Genomic DNA, 20,060 nt, shown 5'->3' with positions numbered 1-20,060 from the left:
GAGAGAGAGAGAGAGAGAGAGAGAGAGACGAAAATAACAATATTATCTTCATGATATTGGAAAACTCCCTGTGTGACCTGTGTCGCCATCTTGCCTGTTCCTTGGTGTTTTTCCCTGAGAATGGAAAGTGATCGACCTGGAGTAAAGAAAGAGAGAAAGAAAGAGAAGATGATGATAATATGGAAGATGAAGGTGAGGAAGGAGAGAAGAAAGAAAAAAAGAAGGCCCAAGAACTGACAGTTGATTCAAAGAGAAGAAAAAAGTTAAAGGTGGAAAAACAAGTGAAGAGGAGGAGCAGCTAAAAGAGTAACATCATCATTAGAACTTTTTTTTTGTTATCATCATCATCAAGTAACATTGTGTCATCATTATAATCAAAACCAGTGACAACAACAAAACGATAACATAACAATAAAAGTTTGATTTATTTTGCCATCTCGGAGCATGAAAATGTCCAAGACAAAAAGTATTGGGGTAAATCAATTGTTCCAATAAATTATCGTCGAAAACAGTTAATCATCGATCTTTTAAACAGAAAATTCTATTCTATTCTTCTTTTCATTCTTTCAATATTCTCTTACCTGTGTCAGTTTAATTTTCTAATTTGTAATCATCTCGATTCATTGAGTTTTCCATATTCGTTTTTTTTCCTCCTGTTCAATGTTCCGTTTCCATAAATGTTTGTTGATTCCATCGATTAGATTCTGATTGTTATTGGTTAATTTGGTTTCCATGTTTATTGTGTTTGTGTCTCTCTCAGTTTTCAATTGATTAATCTTTTAATTGTTGTTGGATAATATGTGAAATCATCAATGTTTGCCTCACAATCAATTTCATCATCTTCATCTTCATCGCTCTTTGATAAACAACAGCAACAATCAACTCAATCATATATTAATTTAGCGACTACAAGTTCATCAATGTCCAATGTTAAGGAAAACGGTAAAAAAGGTTACACTCAATTACCAACAACCGATGATATTGATGATCAGGTAACTGATGAGGAAGAGGAAGAGGAGGATAATCATGATGGTGACAACATTAATCCAGTTATTGGTGGTGGTGACGATGATAATGATGATTGTAGTAATAGAGGTGAACATTGCAATGTAATTGTTAATTTAAATTGTAGTGATAATCAATGTGATGAAAGGATTAACAGGATAACAAAAGTTCAACATCAACCTAATTCATCATCTTCATCATCTTCTCGACATCAACATAAGCAAAATTTATATTATCAATTTAATGTAAGTGGTGATTCTGGTAGTGTTAATGTGAATAATATTGATGATAATAATACTAATTGTCACCAGCAATCATCATCATTAACATTAACTTCACAGGAACTTTCCAATAATCCATCAACTGCCTTAATCAATCAAGAACAACATCAACATTATCAATCCTATTTGCACCAATCATCATCACCTTTAATTCATCCTAAATATCAGCAACATGGTCATCACAATTATCATCATCATCATCATCATCATCGTCGTCGTCGTCATTCAACTCGGAATCATCATGTTCTTGGTGGTGGTTCCCTTGATACATCTGATGGTCAATTGTTACCCGGTGAATTAGGTTCAAGTGTTAATTCAACAGCCACTAATTCAATCAATTTACGTCCCAATGAGTTGACCAATAGAACCAACAATTCCAATAATAACAATGGTCAATCAAACAATAATGGTAACAATCAGAATAACAATAATAATAATAATAATAATCATAACAATGATCCCAAAAGAGCTGCATCTCTATTGAATTTTACTCTTCATTGTAAACAATCATCTCGAGATTCACTCAAGCGAAATGCAACCGGAGCCACCAAAGTAATTTTAAAGGAAATTTCCAAATCAACTCATAATATTGGTGGAAAAGTTGTCCAAGTAAGTTAATTAATCATCACAATTAACTGAAAGAGAGAGAGAGAGAAAAAACTGTTAATTAAATGTTTTGGATTCCCTGTTGGGAGTGAAAAAAGTTTTACTTGCGTTTTTTATGTTCAATTCAGTTTTCATTATCAAATGAGAAACTCAATTAATTGATTGTGAATCTAATTTTCTTTATTCTGATTATAATACATAAGATTATTATAATCAAATTAAAATTGATTTGTGTGTAAAACAAAATGATTACTTTGAGTGTGTGTGTGTGATAATAATTATTATTATTATGGATTAACTAACAACACCCACTGAGCATTTTCTGATTACATGGTTTAGATTATTACTTGTTATCTTATTGAATTTAAACTTTGTTTATAATCATAATAAGATCATTATTATCATCATGTTGTAATAGTAGTAATTGGATTGATTAATAATTGATTGTTGTTACAATCTTTTGATTTTGTTTCACTTACCTGAACCTTTTAGTTTGTGATATTTATGTATGAGGTGAGTTTTAATATTGTTGATGAAACAAAAAAAACATCAAATCTCAGTTAGAAAGTCACTATTATTGTAATCATACGATTACGAAGTAAAAGTTAACTAATCAATTATTAATCATCAGTGATTTGTTGTTGTTATTGTTGGTAATCATCATCATTATCATTAACTTATTGATGATAATACGATTATTCAATTCATTCCAATAAAAATAATCAAATAATCAAATGAACGAACGAGTCTATTATTTTCTCATCATGTATTATTATCATTATTGTTATTTACCATTAGTTAAATCAAACTAATTTCAATCTAACAACATGATGAATATCCCTTCTTCATGATGATATTATATTCATGAATTGGAAGCAGAATAATAATGAATAAAGACAGATAACAATAACAAACTAATGATAATCAAATAATCAAATAAAAAATGAGTATTTTGTTTTTCCTCTCCATTCACTTGAGTTGATGTTGAGATGTGTTGGATTATCTTGTGCTCAGGTAACATAAATAATAATGATAATGGTTGATGGTGATGATAATTTTTGAAGGTTTGATGACCAAGAGGTAGAGACCTGAAGAGATAAAATGAAAGAGAAGATAAATGAATGAATAACATGGTGGAAAAAGGTAATATTCAGGGAGAAGGAAAAAAAATTGATCGACCCAAGTAGTAACATAGCACATAAAAAAGCCATTGGAGTTTATCTCTCTCTCTATCTGAATTTCTGGTGAATAATATGGTTGAATATTATTCTGAGTCTTTCTTCCTCTACTATCTCAATGTTATCATCATCATCATTTGATTCATTCACTTATCAACTAAATAATATAAAGTTCTGGTGGTAATGTTTTCTTTTGAAACAGTCAAGTGACTCTTCAAAATCAACTCAACTGAAACAAATGATTCAATCTCAATTTCGTATAATATATATAACGGTTACTGAAAGGTAGAGGTGGTGGAAGATGATGATGATGATGATGATGATAATGAGGATGAAGATGAAGGAAAAAAAAACGTATTCACTTGTATTCATAATATTATTACATTTCTTTCAAACCATAGCTTTTTTTTTCATTACTATTATACATCTTGGCCTTTTCAATTTTTTTTTCATACTTTTCACTGAATATTAATAACATTATATGACTGAGAGTAATATTATACTTCACTACTACAACAATCATGGTAGTGATAATAATAATATAATAACAATGTTGATAGTAATCATAATATTATGTATATATAGAGAAAATTATTGGGCCTGACTTTCCCTATGGTATTAATATACAAGTGTGGTTGTTGAATTAATCCTTTAGATGGTTACACTGTATCTCTTTGGATTGGGTTACCAGGGTCAAAAATGATTCTCTCTGTAAACATAGACAAAAGGAAAACAATCAATTATTAGGTTAGGTGAGAAAATAATAATAATAAATTACTAATTAAATTATCGTCTATGTTGAATATAGAAATCAAAACAGAATCAATGAAAATAAGCTAACCTTTTCATCACTTGAGATGCAAATATAAACATACTTTTCAGAGTTTTCTTTGTATACACTAGATGATTTATATGATTACACTTAAGATAAAAGATACTTGTAATATTTGGTGGAATAATTAAAAGAAATGAAAAAAAATCAATCAATTAAAAGGATAAACAATCAATGAGAAAGAAATTGGAAGAAAAAATTGTTAAAAGTTAATCAAAATTTTAAAAGAATTTTGGTAACTCGACTGGCGAATAAGAGATGGCGCCACTTTCTATGTTCGTTACTATGGATCAGCTGGAGGGAAAATTTTCTTTTCCATTTTGATTTTCGTTCTCATTATCTCAACTTAATTGGGAATCATTTTTAACAATCAATTTAATTTCTATTTAATTTTAACTTTTTAATCATCTTCCAACTACACTGGTGGCTCTTAATTACTAACGTAAACTCTTGCAACTATTAAATTATTCATTCAACTATTGATTCAATTTCTTTCCTTCTCCCAATTGATCCTTTGGTTTCATCTACTAATTTTTTTTTTAGAAAATTTTGTTTCTATTTTTTGTTTCTCTTTGGTTGATATTTTGTTCCATGTTATTATTTGGTTAATTTTATTTAATGTTCCTGAAAAGATGAAGACTCTAAAAGGTAATACTAATTCACTTAATGGTGAAACATTAAGGTTAATTGTTGGAAAGAGTAACAACCAGCAAAAAAAAAAAAGCTTAAATGGTTCCTTGATGTTTTCTCTGGTTCCATGTTCGTGTTGTCCGGTCAAACGTTTCTCCTTCTTTGTCAAACCATTTCTATGTTATTTCTTTTCTTTTCTCTATCACATCAAATGAGGAAGAAAATTTTAATAACTTGGTAAACACTATCTGGATATTGGACTTGAAAAGTGAAACGAAAAACAAGTCAAAAGTTACTTTGTAATAACTCAATTTCTATATGGATCTTGGATGTTATTCTTATGCTGATGATAATCAAAAGTGAAACCTTTTTGTTACCTTATATTTTTTTTTCGTGCTAAATGTCAACTTTAGTTATTTACTCTCTGATTTACATATTTTAGTATGTGTATATGAGAATCTATATAATAACACTGGTAAAGAAAAGGGAATATAAAATTTATTCCAATTTATTTGAAACGTTTCCTGATTCCGTTAACATGGATTTCATATTCTGGTCAGTTACATGTAGATGAACAAAATTTCAATGTCTTCATACAAATTGATTTAATTCATCAATTCAACAATAAGTAACCAATTTAATCAAATAATTGAAATGGTAACTTATTTAAAGATTAAATCAAATTGTTAAACAATCTGATTTAACCTTATTATTATTACATTTAATTTAATCACAAATGTAATTGTAACTATTTGTTAATTCAATTGAAATTTGTTATTATTATTATTTTTTTTCCCTGTTCTTTTGATTTAGATTTTCAGATTTGTGTTGAAAAACAAAACAATTGTGAGTAAGAAAATGATTTAAATCATTAATCTTGAACCAATCAAACATATAATCAAATGAAATTAACAAATTAACCAGTAATTTTACTACTTCTCTCTACCAGTTAAACATGATGATGAAACAATCAACTAATCATAATGATATAAACATAACAATCATTATTATTAAATCATTTCAACTCACACACACACACACACAGGTAATGTTACCATTAACCAGGATCAACCCAAGAATCAAATGAGGAAAGAAACAAAAGTTTCATCTTAAACCAGAATTGGAAATGATTACAATTATATTCCAGGAATAATAACAATAATCTAATAATTGTAATTATGTTGACGATGAGAAATCAAATGAAATGATGATAATCAAAGTAATTTAAAACCTCAGGTAACAAATTAAAGGTGTGACCCTTTTATAAGAGACCAGTAAAATTAACCAACTAAACATTAGCAATGAAAATGAAATGTAAATCAATACAGTTAATACAACAATCAGTTGATTGGAAGGGACAAACAAAAACCGCAAAATTGTAAACAATTAACTAGTAAATTACCAATTGATTGGATTAGTTAAATTGAGAGACAGTTACAACTAATCCTAGAAAGTTAATCAATTGTTAGATGCTAAATGTGACATGAAACAAAAAAAACGGTGAACATGTTACCTGGACAATTGAAATTAATATGAGTAACAATTAACTCTCACACTGACTCAACCTAATTTTCAATGTGTTCGTAACAATTTATATATAAAAAGGAAAAAGCAATCAAATTAAATTGTAACAATCAAAGCTCATGCTCATGAACTTTGATGGGTAAAAATAAAAGTAAAGGTGAATAACAATTTATCATCACAATTTACAATCGATAATATAAACTCCAAGATGAACCAGCCCGGTCATCTATGAGTTTCCTTTATTTAGACTCACCTTTACCTTTTATCATCCTTCATGATAATCATCATCATCATTATCATGATGATAAACTGGACATGACAAGAGAGAGAGAGAGAGAGAGAGAGAGAGAGCATCTTTTCACAATTTTCCAATCACTTTGCGAAAATTATCCAATCATCAGTTGCGATTATCATAAGATAACGATTACCTGATAATTGATGATCAATTTTAATCATGAAAGAATTGAATTGAAGCTAAATAATCAGGGAGAAAAACTGACTTCCACCTCATCCTACTATTCATCATTTCCGTTTCCTTTTTTTTCTTTCCTTTTCCTTGATTGTTTTTTTTCATCCTCTAATTTCTTGTTAACTATTAAATACTAAACCAGTTGTATTGTAATAGTAAAAATAACCTCGAAAGTTTAATTGTTCAAATTGTTATATAATAGAAAAGGTTGATTAGTTTTTTTTCTGGAAGAAAATTTTTTTTTTCTTCTCTCCCAAATCGAAACAAGTCCAAAGAAAAAACAATTTACTCTCATGTTTGTTTGCTTTAATTGTTGTATCAACATAATCATCTTCATTTGATTGTTTGTCGATTATCAACTTTAATTTGATTTGATTTTACGGTTACAATTAATTGTAGATCGTTAATTGTGTTAATACCTTTTCTTTGGTTCTTTCTCAATGTTTACGTTTTCTTCCTATGGCTTTTTATTGAGTTCGAAAGAAGAAAAAAAAACAGTTACTTCTCTCTCTTGCAACTCTTTTTCTTCATTGCGATTTATCTTCTTCTATCATCATCATCATCTTCATTGACTGTCTCCATTTCTCTTTCTTTATCATCATTCGCAACCTTCTGTCTATCTCTCTGTCGACAATATCTACTTTTTTTACTCTCTGTTATTTTCCTATTGAGTTGAGTTTCTATTTCATCTCAACCCATACAAAGAAGTGCAAGTTAACTTGTTACTTTGTTTTCCTTTCTTTTTCTCTTTCATCTTCTCACCTTATCATCCTCTTATCATCATTATCTTCATTATATTCTCACTATTGTATATCATCATCTCTATCATCTTTTATCATCTTTCTCTCTCTCTCTCCCTGTGTCTTTCTCAGTCTCTCCTCTGATCTTTTTACTTTACTGTTGAAACTTTTATCATCATGTTAACATTAACAATTATCTCTGTTTATAAATTATTATTACTTTTAATTAACTACGAACACAATTAATATCCAATTTTTTAATAATCCAATAAGTGATTCATGATTGGTAATGTTAATCAATGAGATTATCAAATATATTTTACTGGGAGTTTTTTTTATCAATTGATTATCAAGGCGGTCTCACTAGTCGGAGTAAGTTGATGTTATTGTTATTGAAGAAAGTGTTTATTACTTTACCATTGGAATATCATCATCATCATCATCTTCCTTATCTTCCTCATCCAATCAATGAGAACCCGATTCACCAAAATGGTTCCTCTTCTGGAGCGATCACCTCGTGAACTATCAGCCACCAAACTCGAAGATGATGTTGCTCAAGTTTCCAAGCCCGTTGGAAGTAAATTAAAGTCAACATCATCGTCATCCGAAGTGACTGTTGGTGAGGGTGAAGAATCAACTGGACTGTCCAGTATTGGTGATAAACGAAAGAGTGAAGATGATAAATTTGATTTAAATTCTAGTGAAACAAATCTGGATAAAGGTAGTACCTCTCAGGGAGATTATTCAATCCATGTTGATAATATTAAGAATAGAAATGTTTCCATTGGGATGATCGATGCTCTGGTAACTGGATCATCTTTAACTGCATCTTCATCGTCTCCACCTCAATTTGCTCATACACACTCTTCATCTTGTCCACCCTCGCGACAACCCTCTTCCCTACAATCACAATCGTCTAATGGTGATATTGTTATCGGTTTTGTTAATAGTGGTTCTAGACGAGGGGGAATGTTACTTAATCGTCAGTATGCCATTGATGTACCTTTACCTGGTCATCAACTAAGCTCAGGAAGTGGATCTAAAGATATTTCCGGTCAAGTGAATGGTTCCAATCAAAGGAAAACAACACCAACAATCATTTTCTCACCAGATAATTCACTTGAATCAAATGGTTGTACCACCGGAGGTGGAGGCGGTGGTAAAAGTGGAATTAGTCCCGGTGGTCGGACCAATTCGGCTCCTGGTTTACAACAACGAGTTCGACACGAACAATGGTCCAATCAGGCTAATCAACATTCTAGTTATAATAGTTCACTTCGTTCTAATGGTGATCTAGCCAATCAGTCAACTAAATCACGATCAAGACGAAGTTCACTTCATGAAATTAAGGAAATTGCCAAACGAAAGTTCAGCATTTTACCTCATGTAAGTTTCACTTGAATGAAAAATCATCATCACAATTAACTTAATTTTCGAGTCCAATGATTCATTATGATTCTTCTTAGACAATTTAATCTCATTGGTTAACATTCAATCACTTTTCCCGTTTTAATTGTATTAATATTGTCCATTGGATTCTCATTCATATTATTTACTCAATTTATTAACATGATTTATGTTTTCCAATTAATCGTTGATTGTGTTTACTTGATTGTTATTATCTCTTTCATTGGTTATAATCAAAAACAATTTGCTTCATATTACATTGGATTAAGTAGACAAATACAATTGTCTTATTAATATGTATTACCAGGTAAACGTTAATTGTTATTGTAATTTAATATCAACGTTGGCAATTATTTTAATCACAAAGAAAAGGTTAAAATTAACAATCAGTTGACAATTATGATCAAATCAAATCGTTTGAATCAATTTTCAAATTGAATAGGATTTTCTGAATTTGATTGTCATTGATTATCTTGTTACTTGTAGTATTTAAGTTGATTGTTATTACAATTAAGACTGAGAAATTTTTTTTAGCTGATTGTTGATTAATAATTTGTCTGGGAAAGATTTGGATAAATTTAATTTATTGATTTAGTTTAGTGAATCAAATCTGATTTTAATTGTTTGGAAACAATTTTCAATTGTAATCATGAATTGAATTGATTAGTTTTCAAGTTTTTCCAGTTAATTTGAAATTATTTTTGTCTTAATGATACTTGAATTTAAATTATCATTTCAAGATGTAACAATTAACATTGTGGTTTCTTAATTGTTACACTTGAAATGAGAGCTAAATTTAAATGTATAATTATAATTGTTGAGGATTTTTTTTTAATTTACTTTTTGGTTGCTAAGTTTTTAATTAACCTTTTCAATTGAAATTTACAGTTGAGTTTTTTTTTAATTATCTTCAAGATGATGAACAATATAAATACAATTGTCAACAATTAACACGATGAATACTCAACAATCAATAGTTGATCATTGAAGGAGCAAATTAAATTGTGATGATGTTAAATAATCAGTTGATTGTGATGATAATGATTACAGACAGAGACAGTTTGATGGTGATTTTGTTTTTCTCTCACTGATCAACATAATCAATTTGATTGTTGTGATCAATAATTGTTAATCGATGATGATGATAAATTGTTTCGATAAGTGTATTTAATAAGCAATTGACTGTGATTCCTTAATTGTAATCACTATTTATCAATCTAGAGGAAAGATAATCAAGAAAACAACCAAAATCTAAGAGACTTGATTACTCCGATTAACTAATCATCTTGTTGATTTGATTTTCATTGGGAGTTTTGATTTACTATTTATTAACATTAATCATCTGATTGATAATCAACTTGATTGTTGACAGGTCAGAGTAGAAACAATTACCATTAACAGTGAATTGATTATCGATGATTAAAAGATAAATGTTAATCAATGAGAGAAAGCAAAAAAAAAATGATTCTGATTAACATTTAGTTTCTAATTGTTTGGACAATCAATTGATTGTCCTTAAATATAACATGAAATCAATGTGACAACAAGAAAATCAATTGATTAAATTACTCAAAATCTGAATCAATTTCTATATATTTCAAATCTCTAATTGTTGTCATATTAATTTAATTGTTCAACGCGAACTCAATTGAATTGATTGAATGTAAATTGCAGTTGTCAAACCAATTGAATTCACAATTAACACAGACAATGAACAGATTAGTTAAATTGTTGTGATTGTGGAAATGATTACTTGTTAATATCAAGGAAAAAAAAAGTTGATGATTGAATGGATTGAATTGAATTGAATTGGTAACAATTAGTAAACTAGGAACCCGAAATTTAATCATGATTAAATGATTTAAAAAAAATGAACAGAGAGCAGGAAATGTTAATTGCACACAATTAACTAACTAACCTGATATAATGGTTTCTATTATTATCATTATGATGATCAAAGGGAATGTGAAACAATTGAAATGTTGATCACGAGTCTTAATCATGATTATAATCATGGTGATTCACCAGGATTCAGCTAAATGAACATTTGATTAACATGGAAACCAAATGATTAACCTTTTGCTTATCATCATTTAATCATGATTAATATTATTACCTTTGTTTTTAATTCTCGCTCCAATAATTATCCAAACCATTTACTGATTCAAACTTAAATCATCAATATTTTGATTGTTACCAATTTTTTGATTTCCATCATGAAACTTAATTCAAATGATGATCATGTTGATTTAATTGTAACTTTAATTTGGCTCTGTTTTTGTCCAATCAAAATGAATGACCAAATTAACTGGTTATCCTTGTAAATGGTTAGATGGATGAATTTTAATTGTAACAATTTATAAGGTAATTGGTTAGATGTTGGAAATGAGTAAATCATTAAGCTCTTTTGTAATTGATTAATCCTTTTCTAGGTCTTAACTGGATTAACTTGAGCAATTAACCATTAACAAGGTTCAAATTAATGATCATTATCAATGACATTTAATTAATTTGCTTTCTATTTGTTTTTATTGATAAATTTACGTTTAATTTAACTAATTAGCTTTCGACTATTGATCAATGGTTTTAATTAAAATCATTGGAAAATTATATAATTATAATAATAATAATTTTCCTTTTCTATTTGATTAGTAATTACGACAAATAATTAACTTTTGATTAAATTACAATTATCATCAAGAGATAATATCATGTATATTGAATTCACTGAATCAATTGATTGTTTCGTCTAATGTAATTTAATTGTTGATTATGATGATTGAAAAAAATGATTTACCATTACAATGAGAAAGTAAATAGCAACGTTATTATCAATACAATTGTATTTACTTTTCATATTTAAATTGTTATCATGAAAATATGATGACTTTTAATTTACAATTAAAAGATTATCAATAATCATGGAAACGAATTGAATTGATATTGTTGACAATTGAGTCAGTTAATGAATTGAATTTAGTGAATTTTCACTGAGAAAATCATGATAATGAATAAATGAGCATTTTCTTAGGAGGAGATTGATGATAATGATAAATTTTTAATCTTTTTTCATGAGAAAAGTTTTAAGAAACAAAAATAATGATTAAAACAAAAGTTACGCCTAAAATAATCATCATCATGATCAACTAATCATCATGTTAATCATGATTATAATCATGATAATCACAAGCAACTTATATGTATAATGAGTAAGGTTGGTAAAGGCGAAGAGGAAAGTTTTCCAGTTAAAAATTGAACTGAGTTAATTTCAACAATAATCAACTGATTTTGATTGACAATTAGATTCTGATGATTGTTACAATTGATTAATCATATCAATTAATAATGGAAAACTTTTTTTTACCAACTCATTTACTGTTAATCAACTTTCCGGGCAATTGGTTGATACATATTCTTGTTGTTATTTGTTTATTTACCTGTCTATTTGTTACCTGTGATCACCTTGGTTACATTTAACTCCCTGTGTGTTGATTGTAACATTTTTCATGATGAAATTTTCTCTCTCTCTCTCTCTCTCCATCTCTCTCTTTCTCTTTCTATTTATCTTGAGATTAATCAGAGGAAATTCAGAGTTACCTGAACTTTTTGTGTGCGCTCAATGTTGATGAAATATTTTCATTGGGTGGAGATCAGATTTACCTTTTATTTTTGTTTTTTCATATTCTTTCACCATGAAACTAATGATTCTTATTCATTTGGATTCCTAGGAATTGAGGTTTAATCATCAACTTGAACTTATCATTAAAAATCACAATCAATTTGATAATTTTACTTTTCTTTTTCCTCTCAAATGGTAAAATTTACCTTTTTGATTACTTTTTCTCGTTTGATTGTGATAATTGATTGAATGGCCGTTTGGTTAATTGTTGATTGATTATTCGTGATCAACTCATATAATCATTCAAACTGATTATGATAATTTAATCATTTCTATTATCGTTAATGAGTGATTACACCCTTTTAATAGCCATTGGATTAACAATGTAATCTTTTCAATTCGTAATTTATGATAATTTTAATTTCTTTTGTTTTTCTTTCATTATTGTATCTTAATTGTGATTAACTAATTGCTGAGATTTTCCAGTCTCATCTTGTTAATCCTTTTCTTTTTCTTTGTTGTATCATCCAGAATTCATGGTGATTAGTGTTCAGTTATTTAAAATATGATAAACTTTGATTTGAGTTTTTTAATTATCCAAAATATTTTGATAATTTTAATTGTTGACATGATGGTGATAATTAATTATGATGATGTTGATTGTTATTAGCAGATATTAAAATAAAATTAACCTGAACACAATAAAGGTTGAACTCATTTAAACGAGACAATTTGTTAATTAAATAACATTGACCTTGTTTGTTTTAATGGTTAATATTGTTGAACTGAATTAAAGTTAATTGTTGAGAGAATGAAAAACAAAAAGTCAATATGAAATAAACTCTTCAACAATTGAATGGAAAACTTTGTTACAATTTATTATTTCAAATCAATTTATTTGTATCTAATTGTTATAACAATTAAATCATTTGGGTTATCTTTTCAATCCAACATGAGGTCAATTGTTTATCTATTGTAATGGTCAATCAATTGGTCAATGGCAAGGTAATGAAGGGTTAGAAATGTCATGTTATAAATAATTAACCCTCGAAAGTGTCAGAGAGAGAGAGAGAGATGTCCGAATGTCCGAAAAAATTTGTATTCTTTTTCTGTGTTCTATTCATAAATCCAATAGAAGACAAAAAGATCTCGAGTGACGATTAAATATTGATCGATAATAACATAATCAATAAAATATAATGTTCCAATCGATGATTCAAATCGGTCTAATTCCTAGTGTATATTAATATACATTCACACACTTGAGTGAGAGTGGAAGAGGGAAAAAATCAATGAACAATTAAAAAGAGTTAACTCTCTCTCTCTCTCTCTCTCTCTCATATGTTAATTGTAATTATAATGATTAGGTATACAATTAAAACGAGTATGTTTATTATTACCTGAACGTTACGAATACTCAATTAATCTTAACTGTCTGAGTGTTACTTTAACAGTCTATTGATTGTTACACATCCGAAATAATAATAAAACAAAAACAAAAACAAAAAACAACAACAGTAAAAATCGTAAATTTTGACCAATTGAACATTAATTGTGTGTTTCCATTTCTATTGATTAACCTTAATTATTATCATTCCTTTTATAATTTATTAGGTGTTGTCATTAAACTCGGATGTTGTTCCTGAATATAAGTATGAAGAACCAGGATTCCAAGGTGATGATATGATTAAATCGTTGACCGCTGCGAGGAAAGGAGCGAATCGAGGTATTCTTAAGTGGACAATTTTACATTATTCGCCTTTTAAAGCCATTTGGGATTGGATTATTTTGATACTTGTTATTTATACTGCGATATTTACCCCATACTATGCAGCTTTTTTACTACAATCAAATACACGAATAGTTACCAATATAAACGATCCAAATGTACCAAGACAAGATCGTAAGTACCTGAGCGTTAATCTCCATCCCTCTAATCCCATTTTATATAATCTTCTCTTGATCTATTTTCTTATTATGACATTTTCTTTATACAGAATCGTTTTCTCTTGTCGAAGCCAAAGACCTTGCAACCTCCCGTTATGATCTACTTTTCATCATCGATATTGTCGTTGATATTATGTTCATTATCGATATTTTGATAAATTTTCGTACCACTTATATTAATCAGTGTGACGAGGTAATAATTGTGAGATATTTAACTTGATTTGTAAATTGTTCTCGATTTCTAATTGTTTACCTTTCTTTTTGTCAGGTTGTTACAAATCCAAATAAAATTGCGACTCATTATTTACGAGGTTGGTTCATTATCGATCTGGTTGCCGCTCTTCCGTTTGACCTTATTTTCATCGAAGCTGATATTGATGATGTAAGTTAATTAGTTGATTAATTTTGGTAATTAACTACTTTCTCTCTAATTAATACTTTAGATTAAAGTTATTATATGTTTGTTGTCTAGGTACTTTCATATAGCTTCAAGTTATTATATGATTAGAGTCTAATAGGTTGATTAGATTTGTTAACCAGTTAATTGTTTCCATTTAATTGTTCATCATTATGAATAAACAATTAAATCTCCATGATGATCATGTTTTTCCCAAAGGCTAATTTAATTGTTGTCAAATTGATTCATTTGTAGCTTGACTAATTTTCACTTTGGAAGTGTAGAAAAAAAAATTCCTTTCACTTTTTAAAATGGTTATTCAGTTTTAATCTTAATTGTATTAGTTAACTAACTGTTAATTTTGATCATCAATTCATTATATTTGATATTATTGTTAATTATTATCATTTCATCTTAGTAATTATCTTAATCCATTTATTTGCTTGCAATAATTAAGATCAATAAATTGATCAGACACAAGATCAGTAAACCTTACAACTTGATAATTAAATGATAAGCGTTACAATTAAATGATCATTATCTTGGAGAAAATTCAAAATATTGATGGAGTGAAATTTGTTAATTGTTGGTTAATTGTCTCAAACCATTAAATTGTTAATTCTATCAAGGCAACAACGTTAATTGGTCTTCTCAAAACTGCTCGATTACTTCGGTTGGTTCGAGTGGCTCGAAAAATTGACCGTTACTCTGAGTACGGAGCCGCTGTGTTACTATTACTTGTTGCTGCCTTTGCCCTTGTAGCTCATTGGTTAGCATGTATTTGGTAAATTCAATTTAATTATTCTTAATCACTTTACCTTAATCACAATTAGGAAACAAAAGGATAACAAACAGAAAACTGTACAACCATAATCCCTTTTGTTTATATTACATCATTACGATTATTAATAGCAGTTGATTTCCTTTCATTGATCACTGATCATTGTTTCAATTAGAATCCTATTGGTTTTTATTGATAAAATCAAATCAATTGTTGATTAATTATCTCTCTCTCTCTCTCATTAATTGTTACAATCTCTACAGGTATGCAATAGGAAATGCTGAGAGACTGAAAGATTATAATTACCGTTATAAAATTGGCTGGTTATATGTACTTGCCAATGATACTTATCATTTTTATGGTTAGTTGAGTTACAATTGATTTTTATCAGATAAATTGAAATATCTAATTAATTGATTAATTATATCTAGAACATGATGGAACCGGTGGACCTTCAATAAGAACCAAATATATTACTGCCCTTTACTTTACTTTCTCATCATTAACCTCGGTGGGTTTTGGTAATGTTGCACCGACCACTGATATGGAAAAGGTTTTCTCGGTCATCACAATGCTGGTCGGTTGTAAGTATGACCACCACCCACTGTCCACTCCACAAGAACCATTTCCTCTCAGGAAGAAAAAAAAAGAATTTTCCTAAATTCGATTTAATTTCATGATATTTTCCTTTCATTGAAAGTCACCAATTCACTTGCTTTCGTTGGTCTCATCGCTCTTGTTTTCCATTCTCCCTGTAGCCCTTATGTACGCCTCCATCTTTGGTAATGTCTCAGCGATAATACAACGTCTCTACTCTGGTACCGCTCGTTATCATACCCAATTGTTGCGAGTTCGTGAGTTTATCCGTTTTCATCAAGTGCCCAATCCATTGAGACAACGATTAGAAGAGTATTTTCAACATGCCTGGAGTTATACTAATGGAATTGATATGAATATGGTAAGTTAATATTATCGAATTATTTTTATCGAAAATTAATCAAGAAAAATTTTCCACTCTTTTCAATGTTCGAACTTTGTTCTTGACCATTCATCTTATATTGACCATTTGATCTGATTTATGTGTCTCAGGTTCTTAAAGGATTCCCTGAGTGTCTTCAAGCTGATATTTGCCTTCATTTAAATCGTAATCTCCTCAATAATTCAGCAGCATTTAAAGGTATACTCAACTTTTACTGATTATCTATTGATCTTAATGCTTATACTTTTTGCTTTCTTACCTTGTCGATGATTAATCTTGATTGTTTTCTTTTGTTTTCGAACTTTTTTTCTCTCTTTTCTTTTCAATTTTTTATGTTTCTCCGATTTTCATCTAGATGCATCACCTGGTTGTCTTCGTGCTTTATCAATGAAATTCAAGACAACCCATGCACCTCCTGGAGATACACTTGTCCACAAAGGAGATGTACTAGTGGCCTTATATTTTATCGCTCGAGGTACCATAGAGATTTTAAATGAAGATACTGTTGTTGCCATTCTTAGTAAGTTGATTTCATATTATTCGAGTTTCAGATTGAGTTGTGATTCCATTTCTCTCTCTTTTTTTCCAGGTAAAGATGATGTTTTCGGTGAGAATCCATTACGTTATCCAACAATTGGTAAATCATCATGTAACGTTCGTGCATTAACCTACTGTGATCTCCATAAAATATCCCGTGAAGATTTACTCCAAGTTTTTGAAATGTATCCTGAGTTCATTGAAAATTTCAACGGTAACCTGAAGGTCACCTTTAATTTAAGAGATGAGAGTCAAAAAGGTGTACCCGCTCGTCGTAAGCGATCACATAAGTGTCTAACTTCCCGAAGTTTGGCCTCACCTCCATCAGAGGAAGAGCAAGGTATCGAACTTTTCTTTTCTTTTATTACGAAAATTTTCCAATCGATTTTGATCTAATTGATACTTTTCGAATTGTTAATTTTAGAAGAGATTGGTAATAATAATTTAGAGGCCAAAGCTGAACCTCGGAGTTATTATGGACCTTTCGTCGCTTCTTCTCTAGAAAATGAAGACGATGATCCTGATCCATTGTTGGTCTATTATAATAATATTCGTAGACGGAATTCTGGAGCGGGAATACTTGAATTCTCACCAGCAAAAGCAGGTCGAGATGTAACTCCAGCTAATTATGATTTTCGAGAGGCTCGAAAAAAGCGTAAAAAAAGTGTCACCAATCACTCACTTGCAGGTAACTACAAATATCCTCATCAACTTTTGCTCTCGTCCATTGATTGTTGATCAAAGTTTGACACAAAAACGAAATCAACTGAGTCGTTTTAGACCAAAATTCAATGCTAACTGAGTATTAAGATCAATCTTTCGAGCTATCGAGATAATAGCCAATTATAAAGATCGATAATGTAATATAGTCGATTAATTATTGTATCTCTAATCTCTTAGGTGCCTTGTCCAGTGTTAATAATCTCGCCTTTACAACGGCTCATCATCATAATCAATCTTCATCTCCTTATTCAGATGAATCAAAAAGCCCATCGAGCAAGGACCCTCAGGGTAGACTTGTTTGTCCGCCAACAGCTGATAACAGTATCGATAATGATTATCTAAGGATAAATCAAAATCAACAAGAGAAACTTGTACAAAAAGTTAATCAACTTGCAATGTAAGCGATTTTATCACTTGACTGACCAATACGTTCATAACTTTGTACTGGTCAATCTTTAAATCCTTGAATTTGTTTGAGTCTTTGCTTGTCTGATACCTTTGGATTGATGACGAAACTGAAAAACAATTGACATTTACTTTGGATACTGATCATGTATCCTTGATTAGCTTGACCCTTGATGTTGACCTTTTGCTTAGATAAACTATTCTAATATCTGTTTTTTTAAATTATTACCTTTCCTCTCTTCAGAAAATTGAATGACATGGAGAAAAATGTATCTGATAAACTTGAAAATGTTCAATCGTTACTGCGAAGTTTAGTTCGAGACCATGATGAGAATGGTGATAAAGGTGAAACCATCTCGATTCCAATTGAATCGAGTCAATGTGTACCACTCAGTCGAACCTGTTCCTATTCTAGTAGCCTGCAAACTCGAAGTCATCCAACTATCAGGCCAAAACTGCGTCCAACTCGTAGTCTAATTGAAACCTTGGAATCGACAGATAAATCAATCGAAATGTCGGATACTTCACCTTACGATTATGAAGAATTGAGAGCCTCCCTTCAGGTGGACGAAGATGATGTGTCATCATTATCTCTTCATGAGGGTCATTCAGCCCTCGATCAAAATCCAAGAGATGAAAGTTTCTGCTGATTTATCTCTCTCTCTCCCCGAATCATTTCGATGACACACCCTTCTCAGAATAGAAATAAAAAGAAAGTTCGAAAAGTTCGAGAGAGAGAAAAAAATTGAAACCATGAATCGAGAATAGAAAATGTAAATTTGGAAACAAAGAGATGAAAAGATGACCATTTACAATTTGATTGTGTCCACTTAGTTTCCTTCTTGGGTGGACAAATTTAATTGTGATTAACAATCAATATCCACGAGGTTGGCTAATCAAAACTCAATTAGAATCGTTTTGATTTTTCTCTCTCTCTCTTTCCAACTAATCCAATTTGTTAATAATTTAAAGACTTAAATCATTTTGTTTTCCAATTTAAAAATCTCAACAGAAACATTTCTCATGGATTATGATCTTAATTAAATCCACTGATTAATCAAATCACATGATGATTAACATAAATCATTTAGTGTCCTCCATTTAAACGATGTAAACAAAGAAACATGATTAACTTTTTTGATTAATTTGCCAAAAAAATGTTATTAAAATCTAATTGAATTTGATTTCTATTATCACGAAAAAGTAAATCAAATCAAATTCAACAATTAACATCAATGGAAAAACAATTGTCACAATTAATTACGCTCAAGAAAATGCAAGAATAAACAATTCAAATCAATTAACTAATCATCAAGATTCAAGATGATGATTAAAACTTTTCAATCCTTAATTATGGGAACACTAAATTCAATTTCTAATCAATTAATTATGCTCAATTTTTAATCATACTCATTATGTATCATATGTTATATCCAATAATTAACTTTAATTGTTAACCTTTTACCATCAAACGGACCAAATGTTAATCTAAATCACCATTCAATGATTAATCTACTTTAATCATTTCCAATATTGTAAATTGTTAATCTCTCAATGATTTAGTTTAAATTGAGCAATTTAAAAATAAAGTGATTCCATTAATAGACTTGAAAGGAATCAATTAATTGGTGAGAAGTGCCTATTCCTTGACAATGATTTATTGATTATCCTTTAATTGTCAACAAGAAAGATTGATAATATTATAAATAAAATCTCACCTTGATTGTATTCTAATCGATAATGAAACACCGAAATGGTTAATAAGTTGATTATGATTAGAACTTTTCTTTTCTAATTAATAACAATCAATTCTTATTTCAAATCAATTATAGATAATTGGTTTCAATTGGAATTTTAATTTTCATTTCAAATTGAAAAATTCGTTTGCAATTAGTAAATTGTTTGAGTTGATTACTGTATTTTCGGTTTACTTGATTTTAGAGTATTTTTGTTCGGATGGCCTTAAAAAACGTCGATACAATAAATCTAAAAGTTTATTA

At 29.4% G+C, this 20,060-nt stretch overlaps 1 protein-coding gene and 1 long non-coding RNA gene across 8 annotated transcripts; one reads left to right on the top strand and one right to left on the bottom strand.

Moving 5' to 3' along the window:
* Positions 1 to 21: 21 nt before the first annotated feature.
* On the bottom strand, positions 22 to 4,090 carry LOC128387651 (uncharacterized). 3 transcript variants are annotated; one of them, XR_008325148.1, is made up of 5 exons: positions 3,912 to 4,089; positions 3,526 to 3,779; positions 2,372 to 2,980; positions 582 to 1,921; positions 22 to 136 (listed from the first exon to the last, which is right to left on the bottom strand). It is a non-coding gene; the product is annotated as an uncharacterized LOC128387651 (long non-coding RNA). The 3 variants fall into 3 exon arrangements; XR_008325146.1 differs by having other exon boundaries at positions 2,372 to 3,779; positions 3,912 to 4,090; XR_008325147.1 differs by having other exon boundaries at positions 2,685 to 3,779.
* A 163-nt stretch (positions 4,091 to 4,253) lies between these two features.
* Positions 4,254 to 19,755, top strand: LOC128387645 (potassium voltage-gated channel unc-103-like). 5 transcript variants are annotated; one of them, XM_053346878.1, is made up of 16 exons: positions 4,254 to 5,087; positions 5,346 to 5,378; positions 5,482 to 8,651; positions 13,906 to 14,194; positions 14,289 to 14,431; positions 14,507 to 14,620; positions 15,265 to 15,419; positions 15,680 to 15,777; positions 15,848 to 16,000; positions 16,175 to 16,374; positions 16,506 to 16,595; positions 16,732 to 16,915; positions 16,985 to 17,272; positions 17,357 to 17,620; positions 17,833 to 18,052; positions 18,305 to 19,755. In XM_053346878.1, the coding sequence occupies exons 3-16, from the start codon at positions 7,734 to 7,736 to the stop codon at positions 18,708 to 18,710; spliced, it is 3,522 nt and encodes a 1,173-aa protein (XP_053202853.1). In that variant the 5' UTR covers positions 4,254 to 5,087; positions 5,346 to 5,378; positions 5,482 to 7,733; the 3' UTR covers positions 18,711 to 19,755. The 5 variants fall into 5 exon arrangements, with proteins under 5 accessions (XP_053202853.1, XP_053202851.1, XP_053202855.1 ...); XM_053346876.1 differs by having other exon boundaries at positions 14,289 to 14,440; XM_053346880.1 differs by having other exon boundaries at positions 16,506 to 16,593; positions 16,751 to 16,915; positions 18,305 to 19,754.
* The last annotated feature ends 305 nt before the right edge of the window (positions 19,756 to 20,060 follow it).

The sequence above is a fragment of the Panonychus citri genome, unplaced genomic scaffold (assembly GCF_014898815.1).
Source record: "Panonychus citri isolate SS breed McGregor unplaced genomic scaffold, ASM1489881v1 Contig00092, whole genome shotgun sequence".
Taxonomy (NCBI): Eukaryota; Metazoa; Arthropoda; class Arachnida; order Trombidiformes; family Tetranychidae; genus Panonychus; species Panonychus citri.
The sequence above is the reverse complement of the archived record's forward strand: the minus strand, read 5'-3'. Positions and strand labels throughout refer to the sequence as shown.